This window comes from Phragmites australis, chromosome 3 (genome assembly GCF_958298935.1).
Source record: "Phragmites australis chromosome 3, lpPhrAust1.1, whole genome shotgun sequence".
Taxonomy (NCBI): domain Eukaryota; kingdom Viridiplantae; phylum Streptophyta; class Magnoliopsida; order Poales; family Poaceae; genus Phragmites; species Phragmites australis.
Window position 1 is genome coordinate 38743413 of NC_084923.1, and position 13478 is coordinate 38756890.

Genomic DNA, 13478 nt, shown 5'->3' on the forward strand with positions numbered 1-13478 from the left:
TTTTGAGCAACTACAATCTGCAATTTCTGGTTTGCATGTTGGCAGTAAATTTGCATGTCAGAAATATGTCTCCAAAGAGCTGTATATTTTTAAGTGGATACATTCTCATTTCCTTCAATTTCTGGCCTTGGAATCACATGGTATCTCATTTTGCATCCTGTGGATGTACATGCAAGCTTCTATGATTAAAAAAATGACTCACAGCTAAGTTGTAAGTACATATCTATCAAATACCATAGTATGTACAAAAATTATTTCTTTTGGTAAATTCTCCTCCTCATAGCACTACAGTTTGTTCTGATTTTCTGGTTATTGTGAGCAACATGTGACCGTGGACGTGTTAGGCACATTGATCATTTCAGAGCAGCCCGACCATTCAGGTTTGGAATCTATATGCTCGTGTTCAGATGCACTAGGTTTTAATTTCTATGTTCTTGGCCAAGCACGACATTACTTATGGACCCAATTAGTGATTGATTTGATCTTTATTTTGATTTTACTAAAATGTTTGCTTGTAGGTGCACATGGAGCCGATAGAACGTTGACCGGAGGGGACCTATGCATCGTGACCGCACTGGGAGGAACATTCAGTGAGAAAGGAATCTGACCAAGTTTGGATTTTGCCTTTTTTTCTGGAGGTTCTTTTGTTGTTCTAGGAGTTTATCTTATGTAAAATATGATTTTAACTAGTTATCCTTCTTCCTATGTCCATAGCCAATATATGGGTAATTCAAAATGTTTGTATATGTTTGCTTTATACTCTTGGTTTACTACCACACATGCTATCATAATCTACTTACCTTTTTCAACAGTTGATCTCGCAAGTAGTGCCGTGGCCACACTTCTCTTTGGTAAAGGAGATCACTGGTATAGTGGTGGTTGCTTGCGAGGGTGCTATCTCTACTGCAAAGGATATTATAACATTTGGCTTCATCTTTTTTTAGGTTTTTTTACTTGTCTTTTTGTCCCTTTATAAATTGTTGACTATATACTTGATGTCATTTTATATGAATTTTTGACCGTATACAGACAACCCTCCTTCCTTCCGTGCCCCCACAAGCCAAGCAGCAGTAGGTCACTGACACCCGAGGCACCGTCGTCGGGCCCACGCTACATGACCGACAGCCGGCGTGTAGTGCCCGCCAGCGTAGCAGAAGCATTTCCGTTAGCGAGGTCTCCTTCCATCGATCTGAACGCGCTCCCCACCGGCCGGTCGCGCGTCTCCACCTACCCGCCCGCCCCGCCGTCGCCGTCGCCGTCGCCGTCGCCGTCGCCGTCGCCGACCCAAAACCCTACCCCCCTGTCGCCTCCTCCGCCCCCGCGCCATGGACACCAACGGCAGCTCCCCGGTACGCGCGCCACGGCCCAGCACGACTGTTTCTGGATTTTTCCAAGGTTTTGGTGGTCTTCTGATGGGATTTTTCTGGGGCTTGATTTTGCAGAGGGTTAGGGACACGGAGAGCAGCCTGGAGAAGGTGAAGCGGCAGCTGTCGTCGGGGTCCGGGAGGTACCTGCTGCAGGGCCCCCTGCTGAAGCGATCTGAGACGGTATGATGGTTCTTGCCTACTCACTCTTGGGGTGATGGGTTGTATGGGGTTAATTAGGCATGTGAAGATTGTAATTTGGTTTTAGATTTGGCGAACCGTGGAGTTAAGGCGTGGAAAGGTTCAGACCTGGCGCTGAATTTGGGGCTAGTATGGGTTATTTATGTAACTATGTATGGTTAGTAGTGGGAATTTTTGGCCTGTGATTATACGAGTGTCTTTTGGCGCATTTTCTTGGTGTATCTTGATCGGGAGACTAGGAATTATACGAGATTTGACAGGTGGACAGTTAGGAGTAGTGCACTGTAATTTGTTTTACCTTACAATTTGGCATTTGAATATTGGATTCTAGCAGGGATGAAAAGGAAAATATTAAATGTTATTCCCAGTATACGACAACCATTGTTGTCCTTGGAATACTAGAACTGATGGAAATTCTTGTTCTTGATATTGTGGATGTACCATCAGATTGTGTGGGTGGAAGTGGGAATGGTTGGGATGTGCTGCATTGGAGGGAGATTTCAGAATATAACATTAAATTCGCACGCCTTTCAGGATTTAGCACTCATATCACAATGACATGTGGGGTCACTCTGAGTCAATGACATGTGGTGTTGGGGACTCTTTTGTCGGACAGACATATAAGCACAGAAGCAAGGAGAAGGCAACGTAGGAGTCCAAGTTGGGATCGGCTAGAGATGTGCTGCCATAGAGATAAGTTAGAGATAAATTATCTTTAGTTAGATTCATTAGCTTAGAGATAAAGGTTGCTAAGAGTTCAATTTGGAATTGGTTAGCTAGAGATATGGTTGGTTAGCAGATTAAGTTGGAGATATGCTTGTAATCCGGTGCCAGCTCTATGAAGGTGCTGGAATTGTTCGACAGGAGGTAATCAATAAAGTTAGTAGTTCACATAATCAGCTGCTCAGAGCCTCATTGCGAGGGCGAGTATGCTCCATACCTTAGCCATATCATCTTTGGTATCCGTCATGGGCGATCCTGCGACCATAGCCGACATCACGTCCAAGCTCAACCGGATCTTGCTCGCCGTCGACCGCCATAGCGACGAAATTGCTCACATTCAGACCCAATTTTCCTCCCTCAATGCGACGGTCAATCATTTGAGAGTCGCCAACTTGCCTGTGAGGCTGGCAACTCCGGCGTTGACGATGTCGAGACCTCTGCCTAGTTCGAAGAAGATTGCAAGCCGCTCGGTGGTTCTAGCATCCAGATTGCCCGGTCGGCTACACATGTCCACAGCGTTTTCCCAACTATGATGGCAAGGAAGATCCGATCATCTGGCTTCATCACTGCGATCATTTCTTTCTCGCTCAGCGAACACTAGAGGAGGAGAAAGTTTGTTCTACATGACCAGCGCCATGCACCAGTGGTATTATCGACTGGAGCACAATCGGGGCTTCCCTACGTGGCTTCCCTATGTGGCACAATCGGATGGACATATAGGTGCAGAAGCAAGGAGAAGGCAACGCAGGAGTCCAAGTTGGGATCGGCTGGAGATGTGCTGCCGTAGATATATAATTAACTTTAGTTAGATCCATTAGCTTAGAGATAAAGATTGCTAAGAGTTCAATTCGGAAGGTTAGCTACAGATATGGTTGCTTAGCAGATTAAGTTGGAGATATGCTTGTAATCAGGCACCAGCTCTATAAAGGTGCTGGAATTGTTCGGCAGGAGGTAATCAATAAAGTTAGTAGTTCACGTAATCAGCTGCTCAAAGCCTCATTGCGAGGGCGAGTACTCTCCATACCCTAGCCATATCATGTGGGGTAGGGTGCCAAATCCTGAAAGGCGCGTGGATTTTATGTTATATTCAGAAATTTTAGAGGAATTCTGTTGGTGTTCATCAAATTGTTACTTTCCAAGACAGTATTATTTGATGGTTCACCTGGGACTAACCGTGTTCATATAATGCAACTGGATAATCGTAGTGAACATAGTTTTTTTTACATCTTTTGTCGATTAGGTTTCTAATTGCGAGAGTTATCTACCAATGTCATCTTCCAAAATCTTATGACCTTCTTTTCAAACAGCTGAGGAAATGGAATGAACGATGGGTCATATTGGATCCGACATCTGGCAAGATGGAATATAAGTATGGAACCCTGACTGTTTCATAACCGGGAATGCCAAGTAAATTCCAATTATTGCCTCAGCATTCAGTGATTTTTTGGTGCAGACTACGGAGGAATGAAACTGCCATTAAGGGGGCCATTCTATTTGATGCCTCAAGCACCATTACTTTATCTCCTGTGAACTTTCAGTAAGATTGTCTTATGAACATAACCTTTTCTTAGTATGGTGTATTTAAGCTGAAGGTTATAACTTACAATTATTGCTCAAATTCTTGCAGAGGGATGCCAAAATATGATGGTTGCTGTTTCTGTATCCTATTTTCCTATATTTTGATCTCAAAAAGATTTTTCAGAAAGCATGTCCTCACTCCTCAATAGTTAAATATAGAAGTATCACATGTTTTAAGTTTTTAGTATTCCTTTACTCTATTTAGACATTGGAACTCCTCAAAAAAAGGATTACTTTCTTTGTGCTGAAACTCCCGGTGCTGCGAAAGCTTGGGTATCTACATTACAGTAAGCTTTCTGATCCATGGCCAGTCAGTATATTCTCTTTACGGTTTGTTTTACGCTTCTGTCTTTTGTATATTAATAGGCGGAGTACCTAGCAAAACCTTATCTGAGTGCAAGCATGCAAACTCCAATGTGAGCTTATAGTCAATATGGGGGTGGATTATCATCCATTTGATCATTGGTTGCTATCAGTATCCCAGTGGAAACTACTGTTTCTAATTTCCCATGATGCGGATTTAAGGATGCAATTCCACATTGATCTGACAGCTCATGATAAGAGTTTGCATGTACTCTAGTAATAATAATTTAACTCGAAGATAAGCGCCTTTCAGTGGGATCAAGGGATTATGCCATGAATTTTTTCACCTTCAGGATCCCGCATCTTACTAATTTGGCGTGTTGTGGTGTTACGGTGAAATCTGATTTTTTCCAGCTTCAGGATCCTGCATCATACTGCATCATACTAGTTATTAATTTGGCGTTTCGTGGTGTTAGGTGTTACGGTGGAATCTACTTTGCATAGTCAAGCTAGTCCAATGTTGGAGTCCTATTCCTGTTTTTGCATCCTTACTATAGTTTTGTGTGTTATGTTGCTATGATACAATCTCCTTTTCATAGTTAAACTACATATTGGAGTCCTTATTCTCGTTGCTGCATCCTGACTAGTTATTTGTTATTAAACAGTGCAACTCAGTTAGTTCTACAAGCTCATAAAGAGGCAGTAAATTCTTTGGCTGGGAATGGCTCTCCAGCTACACTAGGTACAGTTGCTACTGCAGTTGCTAATGCTAATGCAACAGCCATGGAGGCTACCAAGGAGATAGAAGCAGCAATGAAGGTCTTGATGAGGGCAGCTCTTGGGTTGGGTAAAAATAACTCCAACGAGGGCCAACTTGATGATCTAACCATCATGAAGGTCTGCATTCATTTCTTAATGATTATTACTTTATTACTGTTCAAAAACTACTATTGTAATACAGTTTTTTTTTTTTCAATTTTAAATGCTATGTTGCAACAGAATGTTTCTCTAAAAGAAACTCTACTGTTAACACTTGCGAACAAACTTCTTATATTTTGTTGCAACCCCAGTCATATTCGTACTTGACTTTGCTTTTATGGTTATCGTATACTATAAATGCATCATTTCTGTCAGTATTTTGATACCATTAAGTGTAATGTTAGCTAAGATGCCCAAGTCAAGATACAATATGCTCTTAACAAATTTAGAGAAAATTCATCACTAGAAGAACAGAATGCTCCATGCTATTATATAAAGTTGAGAATTGGCTTCTCTTGGGAGGATGAAAATGTTGTCATGTCAGTTGAGAATTGGCTTCTCTTGGGAGGATGAAAATGTTGTCGTGTCAGTTATGGCATGTCATACTTCCAATGTTTTGCTGATCAGTATATTAATTTCATGAGTTACATTGCCAAAATTTCAGATGTATGTCTTTGTGTGGTAATACACACTGATTAGTGCATGACCGGGGCATCCTTGATTTTATCTGCATGTATGATTTGACCAATCTTTCTTGAATTTTTTTTATTATTAGGAAACTCTCCGAGTGAAAGACGAGGAGTTGCAGCATTTGGCTAAGGATATTCGTTCGCGTGATGCTACAATAAAGGAAATAGCAGACAAATTAACAGAAACTGCAGAGGCTGCGGAAGCTGCTGCTTCTGCAGCTCATACAATGGATGAACAGAGACGCCTTCTATGTGTGGAGATTGAGCGCCTAAAACAAGCTATGGAGAGACAAATGGAACAGTCAATGCTAAAGGTATTACTATTGTATTTACTTTTGATTTGTAAATGCTCTGAGTTCATGATGTGATTATGGTCTTATGGACATTGCAGCTAAGACAATCTGAAGAGAAGGTTATTAGCCTGAGCAAAGAGAAGGACCAGTTGATGAAGGACAGAGATGCTGCATTTCAAGAAGCTCATATGTGGCGCATTGAACTAGGAAAAGCTAGAGAGCAAGCAGTTATACAGGAAGCAACTATTGCCCGAGCAGAAGAGAAGGCAAGGGTTTCTGGTGCCGATGCTGCAGCTCGGATAAAGGAAGCTGCTCAAAGGTTGCATGCTGTTGAGAAAGAAAAGGAGGAGCTTCTAGCTCTGGTTGGTGTTCTCCAATCACAAGTCCAGAGGTTTGTTCTCATTCCTGTGACATGTATAAAGTTTAAAGTGTAATCTGCATGGTATATAGATGTATCTGTTGCCAGAAGTTCTACATTATGGGATTGGTAGTGACAAACAGAAATTTTATTAATGCAGAGAACAGAGCAGCACAAAGCAAGTATGCGAGGAGAGATCCGAATCATGCTCCGGCACTGACAATTCCCCTCCCTTGACAAAGCATGTCGATGCATCAGATGATGATGTGGACAAAGCCTGCGTAAGCGACTCTAGATCAGTCCTGGTTTCCAGCGACAGCACTGAAGTCCAATTGGCTGTGGATGGGGTGGACATCCGTCCTATCGGCGACGCAGAGTGGGTTGGATTCCAGCAGTCAGAAGCGCTGATCGCCGATGTGCTGGAGGTCTCTCCAGAGGCAGGCGATGTGCGGGAGGTCTCCACAGAGGCGGAAGGCGGCAGCTTGGATATTCCTGTGGTCAATCCCCCACCTGTCAATGACCATATGCAGGGAAGCGCAACTCATCCCTGAAGACCTGAGGTTGCTGCTGCCGAATACCTTCTGAGATTGGTGTGATTATTGAGAAACCGATAGGGATTTAATCCTCGAGAGAGTTTGTGTTGCGGGTATTTGCATCGATGCGGATTGTATGTTCATTATATTTAAGTATACAACTCAATAAAATGATAGTAGTGCTTGGCTGTGGGATTGTAAATTATAAACGTCGTCCCGTTTTCATGTTATTATTCCCTTCGACATTTCATACTGAGAAATATTTCGATGAGCGAAGCATTGGAGGCAAAATTGACAGTGAGATAAACAAAAATAAATCGAGAGTGGCTTGCTAGGTTGATTCTTATATGAACCATAAGCCATATCAGATGTACAAAATACTGACAGTTCCCTTTCGAAACATCAGTATTCTGATTAGATTGAAAATGCGTACAAGAGACAGACGGAAAAACTGTTCCACGTAGCAGCGAGGATATGACGATTTGGTAACGTTGCATGTTGCTGTCAACATAACATATACCAGCAACTGCCTGCAAGGAACATGAACATGTCTTGAGCTCGCCGGAGTAAACACATACTATAATACTTGCAATGGAAGCGAAATGCAATTACAATATCAAAACCTTACACTTTCAATGGATTAAAATACAAGCAGTAGTAACCTAGAAACACAAATAAACTTACACACGCCATGGCAGCCAACACCTGAATTTCTAGTCAGCCTCAACAGCATTGGGCCCTCTAGGGCTACCGGCATTGCTTTGCTGCTCATACTCCTGACTTGGAAAAACCTCGGACAGCAAACTCGTCGAGATGTTGTTCGTGTGAAGCCATGTCAACTCCCACAAGCTGTCACCCCCTATTGTGCTCCTCTTTGCAAGGATCCTCTTGTTCTTCATCACGAGTAGAATGTTCTTAAGCAACTCCAGAATCTGTTCTTGCAGCTTGTCACTCCGCTTGCCTCGGACCTTGATTTTGACATATTTCTCCATCCGGCTAAGGATTCCCAGCCACAATTTGCAGAAACTGCTCAACCCGAAAAGGTCCGGTAATAGTTGAAGATATACTTTTGCAACTAGTTTCATGGCAAGCAAAAGGGATCCTTCCATGTTCCTGTAGTCCTTCTGGGAGTGATTCTGACTGATTTCAAGCAAGTCATCGAGCAAGGCAAATATGACGAGATCAAAAGCATGAGACCATGTGGCGGACTGGAGGCAAATCCCCTCTGTTGCCGTTAGGCATTGTTGTAGTGAAGCTAATGCATGATTACGCACCTCCTCTCTCTGATCCAAGCTCAACTTTTTCAGTGCTTGCAGCAATTTGAGCCACAACTCCCTGATTACTTCTAACCCTTTCTCAGCTTCTTCACCTGCTCCTCTTGTCTCTTGGGACCATAGAGCAAGACTTCTGACAGAGTCAGACATCAAATCCAGGGCACGAGTAGATCTATCAACTAAACCAACCCGGGACTCGGCAAACTGTCGTGATGCTTCAATGCAGAAGGCATAATTTGCTATTGAGAGGTGAGCCCCCTCTGACATGATAAACATGATAGCCTCAAATCCTACTTCAGAAGCATCAGGATGACGAGCTGTAATGGAGAGCAGCAACACTACTGTCCTCCAGCCCATCTGTGACTTTATATGTGCCGCATTTGCTTTGACAAGGCGTGCAACCTCTTGTGTGATGTTCTCACAGTATGCGTCTGCTACACGTGCATCGAGCTTGAGAACTAATTGCAACGACCTCAGTAATTCATCAGCAAGGTTCTCCTTGTACGGTAGTAACCTCTGGCATATCCGCAGAAGTCCAAAAATAGCTTTCTCCACAAGAGCACATGGCATAACTGTGGACTGAACTATGTTGGCAATATGCTCATATACACCCTGCCAGAGAAGCACAATTCGGTCTCGATTATTGAGTGTTATGGCAATCAGCAGTTCCAAGCAGAAAACTGCTGTATCCTCATCATCTGGCGAACTGGCTACCTTTTGAGGTCGGCCTGCAGCCCAAATCAGAGCCCTGGCAAGTTGCAATAGTGAATCAGGCTGCAAAAATTTGCTCTCTGTAAATATACTATCAATGCGGCATTTCTGAATTGTCTGAAGAGTCCTCTGGTGAGCAGCAAGTTGCTGCTCAGTTGGTTGTGATCTTGGTTCTTCACTGTCAAGAGAGAGAAGCTGACTAAATCTTCCCATAAGTCCAGAGGATTTCCGAGGCGTACCCATCACTGGAATATGAGATGTGGGAACTGCACTAGGAGCAGCCTTTCCTTGGACAGTTTCAGCAGAAAGTTCGGAATCATCAGCTGCATCACTAGCAACACGGGCAGGGAGAAGCCCTAGCTTATGCAGCCTCAGAATGCAGTCCAATACATTTCTCCAGCCAGTACGTATGCAATCCCCATATCTGTTAGCGATAGTAAACAATGTCTCAGTTGCTAATCTAGCTTTCAGGTCATCTCCGAAGGCAGTAACTGGTTCTTCAACCAAAGAGGTGTTCAGAAGGGTGGTGAATTTGCATAGAGAAACAACTAGATCATCCAAAACATCCTCAAGATGATGAAATGCGGAGATCTTTGCAACACCCAAAAAACCATCCACACAGGTCAACAGAACTTCTTCATGCTCCGAATGATCAAATACCACTGCAAGGGCAGCAATAGTAGGGCCAGACATAACAGCAAACATATCATGGTCGAGGAAAGGCTGAGAGTCACCAACAATATATGGGGATGTTGATTTTGACTTCCGCATTAGATCTATCCAACGACTTGGAGACATTTCAAAATATCCCATACCCTGCTCAGGTGTGGTCTTAATCTCATTTCGGCAGATAGATTGGTATAGTTCAGACAACATCTCACGTGGGAGGTCACTACCCCCATTTATGTTCCTGTTATTCTTGATGAAGTCATCCTCGGTCATCTTCTTCTTCACCTGCATGTTATGCTGATCAGTGTTCAGCATTATAATGGAATAGGACAGCACTAAAGCAGTGTCCTTGTTTGCGAAAGCCTGAGGAGACTGCTCATAATATCTATCTGAGAAGGCCTCAAGAACCCTCTGTATCTTCTGAGATTCACCAGGAAGCCGAAAAGTCTCCAAAAATAGCCGCAGAGCTGTATCGAGGTTCATCTCCTGGAAATCGAAGGTCTGAGCAAATTCATGAAGCACCTGAACACAAAACTCATCATGATTTCCTAGAAAATCTCCTACAAGATTCTTATCCAAACCAGCTGTGTAGCGGAAAAAACAAGCCACACTCTGGGGATCAAGCTTCTCAGGCAACAGATGAGTGCCTTGAAGAAACTCCAGACCCTTCTTTGGGTCCCTATTAAAGTGATCAGCACCAATCATTAGCCTCCTTTTGACATACTTCCTTTGGCGGACAAACTTCACCCAGTGCCGAGGATCAGAAAAGTTCTCACACTTAACAGTCCAGAAGGGAGTGTATTCACCGAGTTCCACAGGCATGAGCTCAGGGCGTGAGGTTGCATTCCCGATACGATCAACCATCCCCTGAATCACAGCAATCAAGCCTTCTAGAGCAAGAATGTGCATAGAAGACAAAGGGCAATTTATAGGAAATGCGCTCTTCGATAGAAGATTCGCAAGCTCCTCAAACACATTTCTGCAGGTAATGTCACAGTCAAGATTGGCATACATCTCCACCATAAAATTTTTCTGTCGACAGAAGTCTACAAGAGCTTCCATTGCAACCTCCTGCTGATGATATGTTGCTCCAAAACGGGGTTGTGCAAGCCTTAGAATTATACAAGAAAAGAAGGCCTCAAGCTGCAACTTGAGCTCAGCTCGGAGGTGATGGTAAAGATTCAATGCAATACTGCACACCATTGAAAGGATGAGTGGATTTGTTGACAACGCGAACTGCATTAAGTTTCTGAAAAGCTCATCTTGCACTAAGGACAGCAGCTTTGGATGTTTCTGAATTGAAGACCCACCAAGCTCGATTGCTGAATTGATCAACTTAAGAGCAAACAATGGCAGATCTTCATCTAACCCAATCTGCTCAACAACGTTGAGGAGAGAGCAAAGAAAATGGAAGATCTCCACCATACAAGGGACTCCATAAGGCTCCACGACAAGGCCACTGCCATCTGCAGCATTCTCATCAGATGCACCTGTTTCGGATGCGTAGCTGCCATTGCCATTTTCCATTTGCCTGATCCCAAAAGGATTATTCTTGTCCATGCCACCCATCTATCCAGAGTACAATATGCAAAAAAGATTATTAAACCTGTTCAATGGAGCAACATATTGTGCATGCAATAGTACTTGGCAGTGGTTCATACTAGGGAAACAAACACCAAGGAGCACTTCAAACTTCTAAATGCCACCGTACTCCATTGAGCAAAACCTTTTTATTAGAGGGTAGACCTACTTGTTCGATTTTATTCCTAGATAAAACTAAGATGGATTCACTCATATAACATTGTTAACTGGATTTCCTTAATTTAAAGCACAATTACTTAATTGGATGAAGCAATTTTGTGTGTTCTTAATTATCACTACAAATAGCAATCTTAATTATAAAATTATCCAAGAAGACTGAAACCTACACGACCTTGACTTGCTCTCACAACCTCAAACAAAAACTCAGTCAGCAGTTGGATGGTAGAGTTGCATTGTCAGAAGTTATGCATGCTATGTGGGTGGAGCTAGAAGATGCAAGGTGGCCAACCGAGTTGCAGCAATGTCACATAGGCCAACAGAGTTGCAGCAATGTCACATAAATAGTGCATGCAGCTGTCTATGAGGTGGCAAGCATAGAAACATCTGTTATGTTAGCAGAGTTAAATTGATGGACTTGCTGGCTAAGAAACACATTAGGGCATGTGTTTCTCAAACCAAATGGTTTCGGTGATTACAGGATACTTTCAAGAGTTCAAAGATGGATTGAGGCTGAAGATATTTCTTCCCAAACTTGTTGTGGTAAAAACTAAACATCAGCCACATATGCAATCAGCACGTTTGCACATTTTATTGCGCAATTAAAAGGATAAATAATCACCCTTTCCCTGCCTCTCAGGCACACGTCACAGATTCTACCATACAGTTTATGTGCAATTTTAACTTGGTACAGACCACTACAGGCATCGTCAAGAGAGAGTTTGATGGATCTGAAGTTACATGATTCAAAGCTCCCATCCGTATGAAGGTATCAATCTCCCAAACTAACACTTCCACATAATAACTGCACTAAAGGCGATTCTCATCTCCAGTGTCTCATCTTCTACCCCGCCAGTTTCAACCAGCACAATAGAACTGAAATATTAAGCTCACTGTAGTCCCAAACAAGTCACTTAGTTGTGAATGTAGTTGCATTTCTCGTGTTAAGAGGGCGATGCAGGGTTGACTGGCATTTGTAAACTCAATGCATGACTAGTAATAACTATAAATAGCAAAAGCAAGCACAGTCTACCTCTGGTTTGACGGCACCGTCAGCTCCATCACCACTGCCTATCTGCGGGAGGCGGGCAAAGATACATCGGACAAGCTCGTGCATCGCGTGCCGCGAGAACCGCTGCAGAAGGTCGCCCTTGACCACTGCCTGATGGACAACGCGGAAGCACGTGTTGACGGCGGTGCAGACGTGCTGGTCCCCGAGGGCGACGGCGGCAGGCGCGCGGAGGCAGGCGAGGAGCGCCTGCAGCATCCTCATGAGCACGGCCTCCTCGGCGGCCGGCTCGGCGCCGGCCTCGAACCGGCAGCTGGCGACGGCGTCGACGACCTCCCTGAGCGCGGCGCCCGGGAGCGCGGGACCCGTGAGGGACATCACCTCGTGGAGCGCGGCGAGGGAGGCGGAGGTGACGGCCGCGCCGGCCTCCTCGGAGCGGACGGCGTCGAGGAAGGGCCGCAGCGCGGCAGCGGGGAGGGAGGAGGGCGAACCGGCGGGGACGGGGGCGAAGGCGAGGCGGCGCAGCGCGCGGAGGGAGGCGACGAGCGGGTGCTCGGCCGCGGCGTCGTCAGCCGCCGCGCGCGGGTGGCGGAGGCCGCGGCGCATGACGGCGAGCACGGCGCTAGCCTCGGCAGAGATCGCGCAGGCGATGGCGGTGGGGTCGGGGCCAAGGCCGAGGCCGCCATCGGCGGAGTGAGTCCGGAGGTGGGGCTCCTCGGCGATGGGGTCGATGCCGCCGGCGTTGAGCATCCTGGGGCGGCCCATTTGGGCGCTCTGGCTGGCGGGCCCGGCGTTAGCGGCTAGGGTTCGGGGTGGGAAGCGGCATGGGCGGCGGATCTGAGGAGATGGATCGGGAGGAGCGAGGAGGCCGCGGTGGAGACGGCGAGGAGCAGGAGGAGAGTTCGTGCGGGGCGTGCCTGCTCGCCTTTTTCCTCGTGTCGGCTTTTTAATTTTTCCGCGCCGCAGTTGAGAGCGGAGGAGATCGATGAAGTCGCGATGGACTGGCCGACTTGGGCCCTGTTGACAGTTGAAACTTATGATTTTTACTGAAAAACTGTTTATAGTTTTTAAGAAAAGTTGTTAGTTTATAACTTTAATTTTTAGATTTTTAGCATATAGCTTTTTTAAAAAATCAATCTTATCTTAGTTTATTAATTTTTTATTTATTTCATCAGAAATCAGTTTATCATTTTTTAAAAAATCAATATAAATTCGGCCTCTTTAACACCATTTATGACTTTTAATAAGTTGTACCA

The 13478-nt window shown here is 44.7% G+C and overlaps 2 protein-coding genes across 4 annotated transcripts; one reads left to right on the forward strand and one right to left on the reverse strand.

Annotated features, from left to right (window-relative positions):
- Window positions 1–1141: 1141 nt before the first annotated feature.
- LOC133913010 (uncharacterized) lies at window positions 1142–7049 on the forward strand. Its single transcript, XM_062356035.1, has 10 exons — window positions 1142–1349; window positions 1443–1547; window positions 3596–3657; window positions 3742–3825; window positions 3916–3947; window positions 4072–4153; window positions 4835–5066; window positions 5704–5931; window positions 6009–6301; window positions 6429–7049. Exons 1-10 carry the CDS (start codon window positions 1326–1328, stop codon window positions 6817–6819), a joined length of 1533 nt encoding a protein of 510 aa, XP_062212019.1. The 5' UTR covers window positions 1142–1325; the 3' UTR covers window positions 6820–7049.
- Window positions 7050–7179: 130 nt separating this feature from the next.
- On the reverse strand, window positions 7180–13195 carry LOC133913008 (ARF guanine-nucleotide exchange factor GNOM-like). Of its 3 annotated transcripts, none has more exons than XM_062356034.1 (3): window positions 12247–13195; window positions 7486–11024; window positions 7180–7327 (listed from the first exon to the last, which is right to left on the reverse strand). In XM_062356034.1, the coding sequence occupies exons 1-2, from the start codon at window positions 12985–12987 to the stop codon at window positions 7515–7517; spliced, it is 4251 nt and encodes a 1416-aa protein (XP_062212018.1). In that variant the 5' UTR covers window positions 12988–13195; the 3' UTR covers window positions 7180–7327; window positions 7486–7514. The 3 variants fall into 3 exon arrangements, with proteins under 3 accessions (XP_062212018.1, XP_062212017.1, XP_062212016.1); XM_062356033.1 differs by having other exon boundaries at window positions 7180–7331; XM_062356032.1 differs by lacking the exon at window positions 7180–7327 and having other exon boundaries at window positions 7369–11024.
- Between the last annotated feature and the right edge of the window lie 283 nt (window positions 13196–13478).

Bases quoted from the DNA above. Each gene is read 5' to 3' on its own strand.
- LOC133913010 (XM_062356035.1), top strand. From the start codon at position 1,326: ATGGACACCAACGGCAGCTCCCCG. The intron at 1,548-3,595 runs GTATGATGGTTC...CTTTTCAAACAG, and splicing joins TGCTGAAGCGATCTGAGACG to CTGAGGAAATGGAATGAACG. The intron at 3,826-3,915 runs GTAAGATTGTCT...AAATTCTTGCAG, and splicing joins TTATCTCCTGTGAACTTTCA to AGGGATGCCAAAATATGATG.
- LOC133913008 (XM_062356034.1), bottom strand. From the start codon at position 12,987: ATGGGCCGCCCCAGGATGCTCAACGCCGGCGGCATCGACCCCATCGCC. The intron at 11,025-12,246 runs GTAGACTGTGCT...TACTCTGGATAG, and splicing joins ACGGTGCCGTCAAACCAGAG to ATGGGTGGCATGGACAAGAA.